Below are 19,626 nucleotides of genomic sequence, written 5' to 3'. Positions count from 1 at the left end.
TTAAAGCTGAATTTAAGAGTAAAGTTAGGAATCAGGGTTACTTATGTATATCTAAGAAATCACATGTACAAAGACGACAGCTGAGCTTATAGAAAAGATGTGACTGCTGAAGAAGAATATAGAGAGAAAAGAGTACGATCCAGATTCCCCGGTAGTGCCTACATTGAGTGGTTTTGCCAAAAAAGGAAAGTTCCAAAGGAATCCACAAAGCAATGAACAGAAAAGTAGGAAAGATGTATGTTGCTGGAATGCCCTGAAAGCCAAGAAAGGGGTATGTTTTAAAAAGGGGTCAGTCAACAGTTACAGGAAAATTCAATCAAATAAGGATTAAGAGGCCACTGGGTGGTAGTTATGTCACTGGTGGTGTAAGTGAAAGTAATGTCATTAGAAATGCCGCTCCCACTACTGCGAAGTGATAGTAAGTGAAACATAAGAAAGCAGGCAGAAGACTCTTTAAGAAAGGATGGATGTGACAATAGAGATGAGAAAGAAATCAGAAGGAAAACTAAGGTTGTGGGAAGGTTGAATTTGAGATTAAGGGATACCAGGTACGGTTCCACATTGAAATTCTTTAGCAAACTGTGTTTTCTCAGAATCAATGTACTACTAAGGTGAATAAGGTGAAAAATTAAAAGTCCTCCTGTTATGAAAGCTTTTAAAGCAAAAAGCAATAGAATTTTCTCAAAAAGGCATGTTATTTTTCCTAGGCAGAGATAAATACTTGCATATTTTAATTTCCACAATGAATACTTAGATTCAGTAACTTTTTGGAAACTAAAATACTGTAAACTACAGAGATATTAAAATGAATTACTAGCTTTTAAGATTTGCTCTAAATAGTGGAAAGACAAGGTGCTGAGAAACAGAAAAATCTGAACTTGAGCCCTACATCTGACTCTCTTGATTTAAGCAAATTACCCAACCTACTTGTGATTTGATTTATACTATGAAGGAGCTGAATTACATGGCTTTCCAAGATATTTCCAAGTCCTAAAATTCTGATTCTCTAACTTTAAATCATATATTAAAAGTTCTTAGAAAGCCAAATGTCATTATCTTATGAAAGCTGATGAGACCAAAAAGGGCAGAGATGGTATCTAATTAGTACAGCAATGGCTTACTTGGATTGCATGTTGAACCAACTGGACTCTCCCATCTTTGAGGTGAATCAAACTCACCCCCATCTTCTTCAAGATTTCTAAATGTTCAGGGTTAGTGGCCATGAAATCTCTGGCTCTCAGAGGGGGTTTAGCTCCACTCCTGAAACTCTCCTCTCTGCTAAAAGTAATTATAGGCAAGGCTTAAAAAACTACAAATCAGAACTGGGGAAAAACCTAAGACAAAAATAATTTTAGATATTCGCAAAATTGCTAGTTTTAGAACTAGTGAAACTGGAAAAACTGGAAACAGCTATTTCCCCATATATAACTTAGGTTATATAGCTCTCAAATATATTTTACAGTTGCCAAAGCATGTATATTATCTACAAGTCTATATTAGTCGACAGCCTTATAACTATCTGAAAGTACAGAACAGGTTGGCTTGGGGATTTGTTATTATTGATTTCTTCCTTGAAAAACAGGGTTTTCTCCCAATATTTTAAAAGCAAAACAGTACTTCAATCTGTGAATAATAACACTCACTTAAAAGAAATTTTTTTAAATTTCTTATTGATGGCCTTTCTAATGTAACTGGGAAAAAATGAACTCATTAAGCCAAAAAATAAGTATTTCATCAAAAAATAAAACAAAATAAAACAAAAAACTATATTTTCACTACAAAGAAACTATAGATTAAAGGAAAAATATTTTCTACATATACAATACTTTCTACATATACATGTGGAAGTACTTGATGAAACTATTCTGTGTAAAACTGAACTACAGAAGTTAAAGACTATTATATGCCACCCACTGACTATTAATACTTAGTTCATTAAACAAAATAATCACCATAATAAATTTCCATAATAAAAGTTTCCATAATAAAATTTCCATAGTAATAAAGACATTACTGCAGAATAAACTTTGTCATCTAACTTTACCAATGAATAATTTTTAATTAGTGATAACTACACACTTCAATATGTTTTTGGTCTAAGTGAACGTCTTCTTGGCTGTTATATGTTCCTTACACTCTCTGTCATTTACTAACAATTAACTTTGTTATTAACAAATACAAAATAATACATCTTACACTCTGATGATGCCTCTAGGACAGCTCTTATCCACCACATTTTTCAAGGGTTCACGAATGCTCTGAGCATACAATGGGTCATTAGGGAAGAGAATCTGAGTGTTTGGACAAGTCCAATCAAAATTACTGTCATCCAGTTCTGTATATTCTGAGGTCTACAATATAAAACAATGTTACATAAGTAAAAATAATTATTTTACTTAACATTACAGCTTATTCAAATGAAACATTAAGTGAAATCTAAGTGTATATAGGATAAAAATATAATAAAACAAGAATACAATAAGTATTAAGTGTATACAGGATAAAGCTATAATAAAAGAAAACAAAATAAAATATCAAATGTACTTTTCCTCTTACCATACACATATTTATTGAATTCTATTCATGGATTACTTTTCACTTGGAAAAATAAACACATAAAAGAGAATAAGACATTTAATTAAAAAACATAACCTACTGTATTCTTCTTAGAGATGCTTTGATTTGTAGTAGAGAGCCAAAGAGGTAACAGATGAGCTTCTGTTGTAAAGATGTAATCTTCTATGTCAAAAATAATGTCTTCTTTATCCGCAAATAACAGGTAAAGATATTTAAACATCTCAGCCAAGAAGAAAGAATCCATTCTAAAATAAAAGGTCACAAATAAATCTAAGAACATAAAAATATTCAATGACAATGATCTGAAACAGAGAGTCAAGGTCAATAAACATGTCTATACCAATTTAGATGTCCAAAGTACTATAGAATCTATCTATTCCCCAGTGGTAGTAGTCTTGACTCCAACATATTCCAAGGGAATGAAAAAGACCAGAGGGGCTGCCTACCACATAGGTACACTAAATCTCGTCAATAGTATCGACAAGATTTTCCTGTTGGCCTTCCAATGAAGAAGAGTTTTCCATTTCTTCTACAGAAAACCAACAGCAGGGAGGTAATGCAGATAAACTTTACTACTGAGTCATACAAGAATTCAATTAATATTAAACTGGATAAAGTAACATAATTTTGATGGAGTTCATTACGTAGCATTTAAGTGATAAACAAGAAGGCTTTAAAGGTAAAGTAAATCACTTACAAAAAATTACATGAAAAAAGTACAACACAAAATCACAGGGACTACGATTATAACTTTGTAAATATTTAAATACCTGTCAAGAAGGGAATACAGAAGAAACAAAGGGGATAAAAACATACGTGACTTTATAAATTATTTAATGTTATAATGTTTTAATAAACATTTTAAAGAAAACCTTTAATAAAATTAAAAGTGGCAAAAAAAGAGCACAGCTGTTAGATGGAGTTATGGTAACATGGAATTTATTACATTTACTACCTCCCAGGGCATCCTAGGTTTTGGCAGTAATACCTTGTTATTTACTGGACAGACTGCAGAGTTTCACACCTCCAGCCAAGCACAAGTCCTGGCACACAGTAGGCACTCAATAAACATTTACTAAATCAAAAGCAAGTTTTAACAGTATTACTAAAGAATGAACTAGAGACGCAATGGAACATAGAGGTAAAGAAACGGGCTTTGGAAATAGAAAAGACTTTCCACTGACTAGCTGTTTAATCATGAGGATATTATATAAGGACTGTAAGCTTCAGTTGATTCTTCTGGAAAGGACATAATAATAATACATGCCTAACACTGGGGTAAAGACTAAATGAGATACTACAGATCCATTATTTAGCATAGCACCTGGCATAGGTAGCAGCTCAAAAACAGAGCTATCATTATTTTTACTATACATCAATGATGTTTTGGAACTTCCAACAACTCACCTGTGATGTTTCAAAACTTTTTTAAACATTTTGTTTGTTAATCTTTTCAGAATAGATAAAACACTTCCTGTCAACCTGCAATATATTTATGATAATTTAACTTTTTCTGGGGGATAGTTATTATCATGAGCAGATGCTAGCTTGAGAACTGTAGACTGATGAGCAGGGTGTTGATTTTTGGCGAATTCTAGAACTTATTATGAAACAGATGATTTGCAAACACTTAAGAATAGAGAAATGGTAAGATCACTACAGTTTGAGTTGGGTAAAGCTAGCAAACTGGGTATCATATCATATAATCTAATTTGTATTAAAAAACCATAAGCATATTATACACAAATGCAAACACATATACAATAAAACTGTCTAGAAGACTGTTTATCAAATTGCCAACAGTGGTTATCTTAGGGTGCGCAAGCAGGGAAGTGTCTTACTAAAGATTTTCATATTCTTTTTGCCATTTATATTCTTTCAGTGATCATTAAGGAACATACAAATATTTCCATTTTGAAAACTGTGTGTGTGTATGCTAGTGAGCCAGGGGACAGCACTGATAGATCTGTAAGGGAATAAGCAACCAGACGCAAAAAGCTTGTAACATGAAAGCCCTCAAGTGTCACACCATAAGGTACACTAGTCATGGTCCTAACCAGAGTTCTTCCCCAACAATTTAGATGGAAATTTTTTTAGGTATTCCTATCTAAGCTGCAGGTCAGGGGCGCCTGGGTGGCTCAGTCGTTAAGCGTCTGCCTTCAGCTCAGGTCATGATCCCAGGGTCCTGGGATCAAGCCCGGCATTGGGCTCCCTGCTCAGCGGGAAGCCTGCTTCTCCCTCTCCCACTCCCCCTGCTTGTATCCCCTCTCTCGCTGTGTCTCTGCCTGTCAAATAAATAAAATCTTTAAAAAAAAAAAAAAACTGCAGATCACTGAAAACATAATTTAGGTAGTACGTCAGATGACTGGGATGAGATTCAAACTCTCTTTTAGGTCTAGAAACACATAGGCACACACACAAAACCCAACAAAATCAAATTTTGCTGAGCTAAGGATAAAGCTCTAAGTTTACACTAAAAAAAAAAAAAATTCATTGCTAAAAGGCAGGATGGAGAATACCCATTTGTCAGCAGGCCACAATTAAGTAACTGAAGTCAACTGGCCACAAGTTCACTGTGAGTTGAATGTTAATAAAGCTGCTAAAAAATTTAAAGCACATCTAGTAACACAGAATGATGAAGATTAGTAGTTCTCAACCTTTTGCTGGGCCAAATGCAGGAGATACAATGCTGCCAGGAGAAACAGTGAGTTGATGAAGCAGTGATCCTCAGTTGGATAGAGGGTGTAAACCCACCAGCCGCTCAGAAAATTAGCAACCTCACAACTGTCCTTGAACAGTGATGTTTTGCCAGGCACATCTTGAGTATGGTTAATTCTGGACATGATATTTTAAGAGACACTCTATATATTGGAATATAATCAGATTGGGGCAAAGGCAGTGGTAAACAGTCTAGAAACAATGTCACATAAGGAATATTTGATAGGGAAAAATAGAAGAATGCTAAACTTAGAAAACTGGAACTCTCTAAATAGAGTAACTCATGCCTACCTCTGTAATTCCTCAACCTGTTACTTTTTTTTTTACTACAGCACAAATTACATAGTTGTAATTATTTCTTTACACACCTATCTTCTTCACTAACTACAAGTCAAGGGAGGGCAGGAACAGGTTCTAATTTCTCTTTCCATCCCCACACCTAAGTGCAGTGCCTGGCATACAGTAGGTGCTTAATTATTGTTCCTTGCATGAGTTGCCAGAATAGCGTTGTGTTCAAGAGCCAATGTGCCTTGATAAGAATTCTGTTAACCTTACTAATTGTGTGACCTTAGGTAAGTTCCCCAACCTTTCTGTGCCTTGGCTTCTTCATGTATACAATGAAGATTAAAATAGAGATTACACTTCAGAGGGTTGTTAAGATCAAATGAATTAAACAAAGCAGAGGCTTACCTAGAAGAGTGTCCAGAATGTAGGAGGTAGTCAATAAATGTTAAAAATAAATACACAGCCTATCTGCTTTCACTTCTTGCTGGTATCTGCATGCCTACTTCCAAAAACCTATCCATTTCTCATCAGCTATGATCAGGGAAGTAAGTCTCAAGTCTCATTAACTATTATCTAAATACTCTCAAGTGAAGGACTAAGGGACAACTCTGAGTAGATGATGAGAGCTGTGTCTCACCTGCCTCTAGTCCCTCTGCCTGAAATTCCTTTCACTACTTTTTTCTCATCCTTGCTCATCCTTTAAGATACAGAAGCCTCCAGAAACCTTCCAGGGACTGTCATATCTTAATCTTTAATATGTTTCATGGCACATATACAATGTTGTAACACCTATTTATCTGCCTATTCTCAGTGATTCAAAGATGGAAAAGACATGTCTTCTATCCTTAATCCTCAAAACCTAGTATAACACTGGCACATAAAATACTTCATAAACACCTGTGGAATGAATATTTGGCAACCAAATAAACAAACGTTAGTGTTCATTAGAGATGTGTTCCTAGGTTCTGGATGGTTAAAATACTCAGATAAGTAATCCTAGAATAACTGTAATGTTAGTGAATATCACAGTAACCAAAGTTTGCTTTTTATAGCTTGAGTATTTCATGCCATCCACATCAATTCAGTATCTGATGAAAGAGAAATTACCAATGGTCTTTCTTCCCCAGCCTTCCAAATCGGCAACAGAGTAAGAATACACACATTAACCAAGATATGCTTTGAGGAATTCTTGACTCAACACAAATCATAATCCAGATCATCCATCATCGTCTTCACAATTTCTAACATTGTACATAATATAAAAACTATTAACACAGAACCCCGTCCCCCGTTCCTAATACTAATAGCAAGGTTCTGATATTTAACATTCATTTATTCATCTACTTAAAAATCATTTGAGCACCTACTATATGCCAGGCACTATGATAAAAATACAAACTGTTCAAACAATTTTAAATGAGCCTATTCAAGAGTTTAAAAAATAAACACAACGAACTACGTTTTGCATCTTCAAGAACCTTTTGTAAAAGCATTAAGCTTATCTGAATTCTAACTAAGAGTTGTATTTTGTGTTGTTTCCGAGTTACCCTGAGGAAAGGGGATGTTAGGAATTGTTTTACCTGTCCTCATGACTTCCAGTACGAACATCCTTCATGGCAGCAAATCCGCAAGGCACTCTAGCATATTTATTTAAATTTTCAATAAGTGTTTTCCCTACTTCAAGGTAGTAAGGATCTCCTGTAGCCTATTAAAAAGGAGAATATATGTATACATATATATAGCTTATATATTACCATATACCCACTCATTTATCAGCTATTTATTGAGTACCTACTAGGTGCTTAGGCATTGTATCAGGCACTGGAGCACGTTACACAGAACTTAGCTCTGAAAATAAGCCAGGGATCTGCTTTATGGAATTTCTTAAACACACAACTGGAAAGCTGTCCAACTATGTACCTCAGCCCTTTGATAAAATTTTTAATACCCAGAAAGGTAACAGACATGCTTTAGAAAGCAGCTCTAGAATATAACACTTCTCTTTTTAGAAATGTTTATGTAAATATTTTGAAAAGACACAAAACTTAGATGTCAATTCTTCTCTCTTTCAATAATTATGGACTAGATGAATGAAAACTGTAACATATCCAACCATTATAACATTAAACAAAGACTTTGAAAACCCAATTACTATTATAAGGTGGTGAGATATCCAACAGAGAATGGGGACTAAACAGCAAAAAGAGAGGTAAAACAGCTTACTTTATACAAGAAGTAGGTACTTTCTGCAAATTCTGGTCTTAAAGGATGTTGAGCCCAATGTACCCTGAAATCTGTGGTGAATGCCTGGACAAAACAACATATAAATAGGTATAGAGATGTGATTTAAAAAATAAACAAGTGGTTCTAGAGTATATAGTAGTTAGATAGTAAGTTAGATCATAAAAAAGTTAAAAATTAAAATACTGGTAACAATTTTCTTCTATAAAATGAAAATTTTCATTGCTTAAAATCACAATTCATTTTTGTTAAGGTGCTATTTTTACCAATTAAATGTAATTATTTTTGTAAAAGATCATTTTGGCTATTAGGAAGCTTCGAGAAAACTATGAAACTCAGTAATGCCACTAGATGGGTCTTTGTGTTTTCTTCTTTTTCCTTATCTCCATTTTTTCCTCTTAATTATTAAGTCCCTCGTTCTCCTATTTCTATTTTAGCATTTTAGCATATGCTTTCTTCTATAACACCCTCAAATCCTCTGCACAGTGAGACGAGGCACTATTTAAAAATAAAACTAGTTTCACTTGAAATAATTCACTAACAGAGCCAACTGGTTTAAAAAAAAAAAAAAAATTAAAATAAAACCCAAAACCTTTATGGGAACCAAATAAAACTTCACCTGTGATAAGATGTATTTAGTTGAACCTCGGTTTATTCTGAGTGAATATGAACTTTCTATAATGCACAGTTCTACTTACCTGAAGTCTAATAAAACTACACTTTCTAAAACAAACACTTTAGGAAGCGATCTAAATTGGTGGAATGCTTAGGTATCTCACAGAGAGTAGTGAATAAGCAGGGACAGAACACATACATTAATTTGGAAATTTTTAATGGTACATTTCTGGAAAGCCAAAATGTGTGCTGTTAAGATTTTGCCATATCAAGCCAGCAAGAATATTTATTACTAATATATAAAAACTAGGCAGTCTATGTGATCAGGAAGAGTGTATGTTCAATGTATATCATTTTCGTAAAATAATCTTTAGAAAATAAAGAGTAAAAAAGTCTCTCTAGCTGGTGGGTATACATAAAAGTTAGAATGAAACAATATGTATGTAATGGCATAGATTAGAAAAGGCTGAGAAATACTAATTTGGGATTTTTTTTTTTTTTACATAAAAGGCCAGCATTAACTTAGACTTCTCTTAATACATGAGAAAAAGGAAAAACATATGCAGTAGTGTATACACCAAAAACAAATTAATTAAACTATTTAACCAGGAAAAAAACAAATAAAAAAGAATAAACCGGGGCGCCTGGGTGGCTCAGTCGGTTAAGTGTCTGCCTTTGGCTTAGGTCATGATCCCAGGGTTCTGGGATCGAGCCCCACATCGGGGTCCCTGCTCAAGTGGGAAGCCTGCTTCTCCCTCCTAAACTCCTCCTGCTTGTGTTCCTGCTCTCGCTATCTCTCTCTCTGTCAAATAAATAAATAAAATCTTAAAAAAAAAAAAGAATAAACCAATCCTGAAGATAACATTTGCTGTCTTTAAATCAGCAACTTATAGTATATGTAAATTAGAATTCCAAAGATGATTTGCTTACCTCTGGTAGGAAATTATGTTTTTTAATCACCTGATATAACATTTCATGAGTTTCAATAGCAGGTCTAATGTCTCCCTTTAAGACCTAAAATTCAACAATAACAACAAAATTACCTAATAAAATATGAGTTGATTTTATCTAGAGTCATTATATAAACAGAAAAATGTACATTAATAAATTTTAAAATGTGACTCCATTTTGATAATTCAATTTTAGAGATCACATACGCACTTAATTGTTCCACGTTAATATTAAAAAAGTACAGGTTTTTCTGGTTTTTTTACCTGCAAACCTGGAAAAAAGGCGAGCAAAGCATCCATCCACGTTCGAGCATTCAGCATTGGCTTGTGGATATGCACATCAAGTAGAAGAGGTGGCTGGCTAATGTACCTCATGATGGCATCGTAGTGCTAGAAGATCACAATATATGTTCATGAAAGTAGATGAAAAAAGATGTATTATTCTAAAAACTGTAATTAAGTCGCACTGTGAAGAAAATAAACCTGAATTTATATATAAATTTACTATTAGTTAACTATGTAAATATCTAAATTATTCTATATGGAAATCTTTCTAAAATATATTATATATAGTCCCCTGTGTTAATTCTGATGCAGAATATTAAAGACTATCATTAATATAGGATCTTCTGAGGGGAGATCCTGTTGCTGTCTTGTGGGACTGGCCCATGGTTGTGGCCAAAGGATGCTCTTATGCCCTCTTGAAATATAGTTACAGGCTTCTGTATTATAGAATTAGTTGCGTTTTCTCCTGTGTATAGGAAGTTTGGTCCCTTCTCAGCTAATGTAATACTCTAGTGCTCACTACTCAAATTCATGCATCTAATCATTGTTACCACTCTTATAGTCTGCTACATCTGTCTTTTATGTTCTTAAAAACTCTTTTTCCCCTTCTTTTATCTTCTTCTAGATATTTCTCAGGTTTGACAACAGGTTGAGCTGTTAGTCAATCCATGATAATGAGCCAACAACAAAAAAAAACCTGTCCTCGTTCACCTCAAGAAAATCTTGTTATAATCTAATAAACAATATGTGATCATGTTTTTTAAAGTATTCAAATGGCAACTTATTAGGTCTCTTATTGGTTTTTCCTAACTCACCTATTCTTTAATAACTTATTATCTGCTAGACGTTAAGGCACTGTTCTAACACTTCACATGCACTAGCTTATTTAATCCTTCCAATAACTCTATGAATAATACTAGTATTCCCATTTTGTGGATAAGGAACAGAGTCAAATAGTGTAAAGTTACTTGCCCAAAGTCACAAAACCAGTGGTACACCAGGATTTAAACCCAAGCAGGACAACTCCCATACTTTAGCCACTATACCATATTGTCTCACAGTAATGTGGGTGAACTGATAGATGCACAAAGAAATTATAGATGATTTCAAAAAGAATACAGTGATATAGCTGATGAGTTTGCTGTACTGATTTCAATTTGCTTCAATTACAAAGGCAATCCAATCAGGTTCAATAATCCTCCCCCTTCTCCCCTAAAAATATGCCTGCGGCTCTAACCCAGACTTAAAGAGGTATAGACCTGCTTTTGAAATGAATACTCACTAGTTTCTCTAAATCTCCAAAGCCCTGCATGCTTGGTGTGATCAAGGACTAGTCCAAACTTCCAAGATTTCAACAAGAATTGGAATCCAAAGGAGAAAGACAACTAGTAATTTATTATAATAAATTCTCTTCCTTGTATAAAAGATTAGGTAAACTCAAATCTACCTATTTTATGACTTACTGGCAGAACTTAAAAACTTCTGATAAGAGATGAAAATAAAACTACTTTGTAAACTAATTTTTGGAATGTATGTAGCTTTGTCCTATCCCTGTCCAACATCATCAGGGAATACTGACAAAAAACCATTTTTTTAACATTTTAACATTTTTAACATTTTAAAAAGATTATTTCTCAGACTGTCACTCAGATAATTCAGTTTCTATCAAAATCTGGCACTCAAATAAAATTGGCTCTAAAGTTAATATAAAATTAGATCAACTTACTGTATTAAATCTTTCCAGAAAACTGTCATCTCCCAGCAAGACATAGGCTTTCAATAGATATTCATAATATGAATCAATCCCTGCTCCAACTCCACTATCTATGGAAAAAATACATATAAATGTGATTCTTTATTAAACAAGTCTTAAAAACCCTTGACAGAGCACAAGTGAGGGTATTAGTACACTAAGAATGAAACATTAGTCTAAACATGAAATTGTTTAAAGTAAAAATTCAACATTTATAGAAATATTAACCCTACTATATGAATAACAATGGTTCCTTGCTGATGTTTGTATATTTACAAAAGAAGAATCGTACTTTGCAAAATTGGTTATATAAGTCTTATTTAAAAGCAGGAGATACTAGTTTTAAGAAGTTTTTCAAAGCTCATTTTCTCAGTGAGGAACTCTAAAAAGGAAACATTAGAGAGGACTATTATGCATTTTTTTAAACATTTAGATCCTTAATCAGTAAGACATCAATCTTTAAAGTTAGAGTAGGTATGAAATCAAGACTGCTGCTGTTTGGAGGTTCCAATTTTAATTGCTGCAACTAACATGGTTGTTGGCTTCTTCCTCCAAGATCATCACTGAGGACCAAAGAAAGAAAATAAGAAAACTGTAAGAAACCTGGCAGCACAGGCAGGGCAGGCTGGGGAGAGGGTGGCTTTGGCCTAGAGCGGAAGGCAGCCAGACACGATTAGGAAAGAATCAAATAGGAGGGAAACTGCTAGAGCTTTGCTCTTGCTTCTCCCCAACCACTATCTTAAGACACATCTCCTCCTACACTTGCTACAACTCAGGTCTGTGTTCCAGGTCTCCTCAGGAGTAAGATCAGGGCAGCACTAAAATCCTGCATAAGGAATTGAATAAAAAAGGTGGGACCTAATTTTAGACATTCTTACCCCATAATTCCTGAGGTTGGTGAGTTTACAATTTAAATTATAATTACAATTACAATCTGAGAAATCCCTATACCCACGGAACATTCAGCATCAATTAAATCAGAATCTCCTGGGGTCCAAGCATTGTTATTTTTAAAAAAACTTGTTAGAATTCATCCCTAAGATCACTGGGGATGATAGGGATTGGAATCTGACCTTCCCACAGAGCAGGTGAAAAAGGAACATAAACTTATAGGCCAAAAAACATGTAAGCAGCACGACTTTCTAAAAATAAAAAGAATGTGCTGGAATAAGAATTTATCAGAACGGGGCGCCTGGGTGGCTCAGTTGGTTAAGCGACTGTCTTCAGCTCAGGTCATGATCCTGGAGTCCCGGGATTGAGTCCCACATCGGCTCCGTGCTCAGCGGGGAGTCTGTTTCTCCCTCTGACCCTCCCCCATCTCGTGCGCTCTCTCTCTCTCTCTCTCTCTCTCTCTCATTCTCTCTCAAATAAATAAAATCTTTAAAAAAAAAATTTATCAGAAGAAGAAATAATAGAACAGGCACACTTATTTTAAATTATTTAATTTTTTTTTAAAGATTTTATTTATTTATTTGACAGAGAGAGACACACACAGAGAGAGGGAACACAAGCAGGGGGAGTGGGAGAGGGAGAAGCAGGCTTCCCGCTGAGCAGGAAGCCCAATGCAGGGCTCAATCCCAGGACCCTGGGACCATGACCTGAGCCAAAGGCAGACGCTTAACGACTGAGCCACTCAGGCGCCCCTTAAATTATTTAATTTTAAAATTAGCCTTATAGACATACTAAAGATAGGGAAGATATTAACAATATAAAATAAGAAAAAAAATGTTTAAGTAAGCTCTACACCCTACATGGGGATGGAACTCATGCTCTACCAATTGAGCCAGCCAGGCACCCCACGAAGAAAAATTTTTAACCAGGCAGAAATACATGGAATAAAAAATATAACAGTTAAAATAACAAAACAGATGGGATATATAGCAGAAAGGATACAACTGAGGAACAGATCAGCAAACTGGAAGATCACATGTAGCAATCTTCCAGAAGAAAAAAAAGGCAGAAAAAAAAAAAAATATATATATATATACAGATAAGATATATGGAGGACAGAAACAGAAGTGATTAGGTAACAGGAACTACAAAAAGAAAGATTAATAAAAATGAAAAGAATATCTAAAAAAATAAGACCAGTTTTCAGCAATTAAAAACAAAGATTTTAAATAGAAAGGACCTACAGAATATCACAAGGAGAGCTAAAGAAATTTCTACACCAAAAATTAGTGACGTTTTTAGAAATTTCTCTTTGCTTTTGATATTCTTAGTCTTCCAAAGAGGAAGAGTAGATCACACACATAAGAGCATAAAAATCAGAATATCAGATTTTTTAATACAATGTAAGAAGACAATAGAACTGTATTTTCAAAGACTTGAAGGAAAAGAACTTGATAACAGAAAATGATATACAGCCAAACTGTCACTCAAATATGAAAGCATAATAAAATTGTTAGGCATAAAAGGCCTCCAGAAACTATTAAAAGCTAAAGAAACCAGGGATAAATACTTAAGTAAGAAGGGAGACAAATCTAACAGATGTTGCGAGCAATATACACGGTACAAGTGACCAAATACCTTGACAGCTTGTTACTTTTTTTTTTTTTTTAAAGATTTTATTTATTTGACAGACAGAGACACAGCGAGAGAGAGAACACAAGCAGGGGGAGTGGGAGAGGGAGAAGCAGGCTTCCCGCTGAGCAGGGAGCCCGATGCGGGGCCCGATCCCAGGACCCTAGGATCATGACCTGAGCCGAAGGCAGACACTTAACGACTGAGCCTCCCAGGCGCCCCGACAGCTTGTTACCTTTAAAGAAAGAGAAAGGAGGGCTGCACTATGCCCAAAAGAAAAAAGAACATATTCAGAGTGAATAAGAACTAAATAACTATATAATATTAACAAAACGGAGGGTGGAGGTTGGGGCTGAGGGAGAGAGAGAAAGGAGAACATGCTAAAGTTCATGTCTTACTAGGAGGTAAATATAGGTTTCATTTAATAACAAAAGGATTAAAAAGAAAACTGGAAAGGTGGAACACACTGAAATTACAATTAAGATAGTATAAGTCCAAATATATAAAAAACAGAAGTAAACGTAAATGGACTGAAATCACCAATTAAAAGACAAAGACTGACAAATTGGCTTTTTAAAAAAAATCTATAAATTTTATAAGCGTTACACTTAGAGCGCTCTCTCTCTGGGGAAAGGAAAAAAAAAAAAACTGCCACGTTCTAGGCCAAAAAAAAAACATCAATAAATTTTAATGGATAATTATCACATAAATCGTAAGTATCACATAGGTATCAATAGTATTCATTAAAAGTACAACTAACTGAATAGAAAATGGACAAAATACAAGAACATCAATACCAAAAAAAGGGAAACCTATATGACCAATAAATACCAAGAAGTGTTCAACATCATCAGTGATCCAAAGAAATACAAATCAAACTACAATGGGAAATCATTTATATACCTATTTCATTGGCAAAACCTTTTGAGTCTGATAATACTCAATGGAGAGGATGTTGATCCATGGGATCTCTTATATTTTGCTAGTAGAAGTATAAAGTGGCGAAACAACTTTGGAAAACAGTTTTGAAAACAATTTTGACATTACCTCCTGAAGCTGAACATTAATTTATCCTATGATCTAAAAATTCCACTCCTCCATACATAGCCAAGAAAAACTCTTACACATGTACAACAGGAGAAACATACAAATATTCATGGAACTACTATTCACAGTAGTAAAATCCAGGAAACAATCTAAATGCCCAGATTGTGGTTCATTCATCCAATAAAATATTAACAGCAGTCCAAAAAAAACAAAACAAAACAAAACTACCCCTTTATGCAAAAATATGCATGAATCTTAGCAATACATTAAGTGAAAAAAAAGTCTCAAAAGTATGCAAGATGTGATATGATTTTATTAGGTTTAAAGCAAAACAAAAATACACTTTTTAAGAATACATAGAGATGCAATAAAACTTTATTAAAAGCAAATGATCAGTAGAAGATAAGAATGCTGACTATTTCAGTTAGAGAAGGCAGAGGCATGGGATTGCAGAGGTAGAGAGTGTCAAGGATCATACGCAGAAGTGTATGTTGTCAAGTAATGGTCCATTTGTGGGTCCTTATTACATTATTAAAAATGAGAGACACCTGGGTGGCTCAGTCAGTTAAGCATCTGCCTTCAGCTCAGGTCATGATCCCAGGGTCCTGCGATCGGGTCCCATGTCGGGCTCCTTGCTCAGTGGGGAACCTGCTTCTCTCTCTCCCACTCCCCCTGCTTATGCTCTCTGACAAATAAATAAATAAAATCTTTAAAAAAAAAAAAAAAAAAAAAAAAACGCCGGGGCGCCTGGGTGGCTCAGCCGTTAAGCGTCTGCCTTCGGCTCAGGTCGTGATCTCAGGGTCCTGGGATCGAGCCCCACATCGGGCTCCCTGCTCGGTGGGAAGCCTGCTTCTCCCTCTCCCACTCCCCCTGCTTGTGTTCCCTCTCTCGCTGTGTCTCTCTCTCTCAAATAAATAAATAAAATCTTTAAAAAAAAAAAAAAAAAGCCTAAATAAAATGGGCCATGCATGGACCAATGATGAGTGTGTCAAAAACCAAGGATTATGATTAATTTAAAATTAATTCTAACTAATTAATTTGCACCTGAGTTCCAAGCAGGTTAAAAAAACAGAAAAGAAATGGCAGAATTCTGAAGCCAGAATTCAGATTAGTTTCAGGGGCCATTTAGATAAAATTTGGAAAAATCTTACATAATACTAAATAGATAGTAATTATGATAATCTTACTAAGAATAAATATTCTAGTATATTTCCATTTATCTATGCTGTATAGGGGTGTCTTATAAAGTTATATATATATATCTTTAAAGATTTTATTTATTTGACAGAGAGAGACACAGTGAGAGAGGGAACACAAGCAAGAGGAGTAGGAGAGGGAGAAGCAGGCTTCCCACTGAGCAGGGAGCCCAATGCGGAGCTCGATCCCATGACCCTGGGATCATAACCTGAGCCGAAGGCAGACGCTTAACGACTGAGCCACCCAGGCACCCTAAAATTAATATTCTTTATATAATTTTATATCCTGTTTGTTCATGTAACATTTATCTCATGATTCCAATTCATTTCAATAACATCTAGTGATAAATTATTAAATGCAGATTTCCACTTAGTCTGAGATGACTGAGGTATTCTGATTCTCTAGTTCTCAAGGAAACTAGTTCTAGTGTTTCATCTATATCCTATATCTATAATGCTATACCCATTAAGGTATGAAATAAAACAGTAAGTCCATCTAGAATAAGGGTGCTATTATTTGGTCCCAAAGAAGAAAATCAGGTTAAATTAAAAATCCAGCAATCTGGTGAAAAACGATTCTTTATACTGTCCCAAAGATTATTTTAACAAATGAAAATCCTTTATTTCCCAACCATTCTGAGGATGTGAAGGCTTAATTTAAAAAGGCCAACTTACATGAAAAAAAAAAAAAGCCCAACTTACATACCTTTTCTTACCCAATCTCCAGTATGAATATTTATAGTCACACCCACTAAATTACTACTTCGCTGTCTTTTTTCCCAGAGAAAATCAAGAGCTTTTCTTGCGTATTCCTATAATTAAAAAAAAGAAAAGCATACTTGAAGAACTGCATGTCTCTGGCAAATAGGAAACAAAGAAACCAAAGTCAAAGGCCCATAGAATATTTTAAGGATTATATAAAATTCCTATGATCATCATTTATAATACACATTAAATTTCCTTACAAGTCAAATCTTGGCTCTTTTTCAGCCAATCAAGCCTAGTTAAAAAGAATGAGTCTAAATACTATTTAGTGGCAGTGATCTCACTTTGAGACCATCATGTTCGTCTATACTTATAGTGCAACTTCAATTCACATACATGTATTATTAAATTATATTAATTGCTGCCATAATTAAATGCACTTGTTCAAATAATTTCTATCATTTAAATACAAAGTGAAAATCTCCTTACATACTCTTATTTAGAGAATTAGAAGAGAATTCCAAAGTTGGTATGTCATCTCTGAAACACTAACAAGCATTTCAGGAGCCCACTTTTTACATAGCATGCAACTTCGTTAGTGAAGGTAAATAAATTCACTAGTAATTCATTTGACAATACCAAACCTAACCTTATGACACCATTTTTCTTTTTTTTCACTTATTTTTATCCATTGGTCACTAAATTAAAATAATTTCTGATCAAATTCTTAGCTTTGGATAAAAAGATGTTATAAAACATAAAAGCGTAAGACATGTACAGGAGAGTTTCTAAGTTAAACTTAATTTCAGAACATGAATCTATTTAGCATTAGAGAAGTACTTCTATAAAAGAAAAAAAATCATTAAACCAATTTGCCACTTTGCAGATTTAAGAACAGAGTATAAAATAGTCTTAGTTCTTGAATTAATTTATTTATGCTGAAAACAAAGCAGACTATGGCTTTAATTAAATGCTATAATTTCAGAGCCAGAAAGTTTCATAAAGATTTTATTTCCCTGTTCCTATGTTACAGCTAAGAAAATAGGCCCAGTGAAATCAAAGTTTAAAACTGAATTATAGAATATGAGAATTCATATCTCTTTATATATTAGACCAAAAGTCAGCAAACTTTTTTTGTCAGATAGTAAGTATTTTAGGCATTATGGGTCCACACAGTCACTATCACAATGATTCAACTCTTGCCACTTTAGCACAGATGCAGTCATAGACACAAATAAATAAGCATGGCTGTGTTTCAATAAAACTTTATTCACAAAAATAGGCAGTGGCTAGATTTGGCCCCAAGGCTGTTGTTTGCCAACCCTGTATTAGATTGACGCTGTCAACTGCATCAGGTTGCTTCTCCTACAATAAATTACTATATATTCATGAAGTTAAAGAGATCATAATTTTCAATAGATTTACTCATAAGTATAAAATAGGCCAGTGGAAAGAGTATGAGCTTTGAATTTAGAAAGGCATGGATTCTAATTCCAATTCTACTCATTCACCCATAACTCTGCATCATATCCTCTTTGAATCTCACTTTCCTAACCTATAAATGCATCAGTATCTCAGAGTTTGTAGTTCAAATTAGACAGTGCAAAAGTGAGTATAGTTTTCAATGAAAGGAAAATATGTCAGCAAAGTACAGAATAAAAATTTAACCAAATATGGTTAAGTCTGTCCTTGACACCCTGAACATATAGACACACAAAGACCACCTGACTTGTTTTACTTACACTCAGATCCAATGTCTCTAATGCTGGTATACATTCCCTATTTCTGCTTGCTTTATGCGTGCCATTTGCTGAATTTTTAAAAATTTTCCTAAGTCATGTTTGAAAAAGAAGGTGTTTTGTGATACTATTGCACACAATGACATGCTTAAACAAATAGATAAAAGTGTGAGACATAGTTAGTCTACAACGAATTACTTGGCGAATATTAAGTCTTTTGGATAAGAAATAACATTAACCTTGGGGTAAACAAACTTACAGATATGACTCTATCAAGACAAGTGCAAAAATTTCACTGTTTCAGTGAAGTTTTCAGAAAAGCAACAGACCATCTAGAAGTATAACAAATAAAACAAAAAGACAGTTTTTCATATAAGACATTTGTGATATCAAATTCATATAATATGGCTGGAATCTCCTAAGAATAAACCTAAGAATTTATAGTTTGTGAAAAAATGCAAAGTTGTATTAATATGTATCTACCTCACGAGTTCTAGGTTTTTTGATAAAAACCATATGATGGAATCTAGACAAAAGTTCACTAAAATGACAGTAATCCTCCAACTGATAATCCTCATACTTGAGCAATGAAAAAAAGGATATAAAGTTAGTTATGCCCAATACCCCAAAGATCAAAGACTGTATGAAAAGCAAACCTCAAATATTGTCGCTCCTGTGAACCGACTTAAAGCAGCAAACTCAAGGATCAAGGTACCTGCACAAGCTGTACAGGTATCTGTCTCAGTTCCGGTTCGAGCTTCTGGTTTTCTGACACCAAACTTTAAATTAATCTAAATAAAATCAGAAGATTATCATTAGCAACTATGGAGAGAAAATGGCTTCTGGATAAGAGATTATTTTTCAATCAAGATTTTTCATCAAATCATGGAAATAGGTCATAAAATATCTAAACACTGAAATTTGATGATCTTTGTGACTTTCCAATTTAACATGTAGAGAAGTATATTCTACACATATAATATTCATGGCGT

At 34.2% G+C, this 19,626-nt stretch overlaps 1 protein-coding gene across 7 annotated transcripts in view; it reads right to left on the bottom strand.

The window, feature by feature from the left end:
- EDEM3 (ER degradation enhancing alpha-mannosidase like protein 3) overlaps positions 1 to 19,626 on the bottom strand; it is a 69,188-nt gene that overhangs the window by 18,082 nt on the left and 31,480 nt on the right. For 2 of the 7 annotated variants that reach the window (XM_078078057.1, XM_078078059.1), the window contains exons 7-16: positions 19,291 to 19,425; positions 16,897 to 17,002; positions 11,398 to 11,495; positions 9,651 to 9,776; positions 9,367 to 9,450; positions 7,804 to 7,887; positions 7,161 to 7,285; positions 2,657 to 2,822; positions 2,197 to 2,351; positions 1,179 to 1,278 (exon numbers count right to left, since the gene is read on the bottom strand). In XM_078078057.1, coding sequence (XP_077934183.1) covers positions 1,179 to 1,278; positions 2,197 to 2,351; positions 2,657 to 2,822; positions 7,161 to 7,285; positions 7,804 to 7,887; positions 9,367 to 9,450; positions 9,651 to 9,776; positions 11,398 to 11,495; positions 16,897 to 17,002; positions 19,291 to 19,425 — 1,179 coding nt within the window. Of the gene's footprint in view, positions 1 to 1,121; positions 1,279 to 2,196; positions 2,352 to 2,656; positions 2,823 to 7,160; positions 7,286 to 7,803; positions 7,888 to 9,366; positions 9,451 to 9,650; positions 9,777 to 11,397; positions 11,496 to 16,896; positions 17,003 to 19,290; positions 19,426 to 19,626 lie in introns of all 7 variants that reach the window. The other 5 variants (XM_078078054.1, XM_078078055.1, XM_036065665.2 and 2 more) reach the window with 3 other exon arrangements.

This window comes from Halichoerus grypus, chromosome 7 (genome assembly GCF_964656455.1).
Source record: "Halichoerus grypus chromosome 7, mHalGry1.hap1.1, whole genome shotgun sequence".
Classification (NCBI taxonomy): domain Eukaryota; kingdom Metazoa; phylum Chordata; class Mammalia; order Carnivora; family Phocidae; genus Halichoerus; species Halichoerus grypus.
Note: the sequence above shows the minus strand (reverse complement) of the source record. Positions and strands in the feature narration are given on the sequence as shown.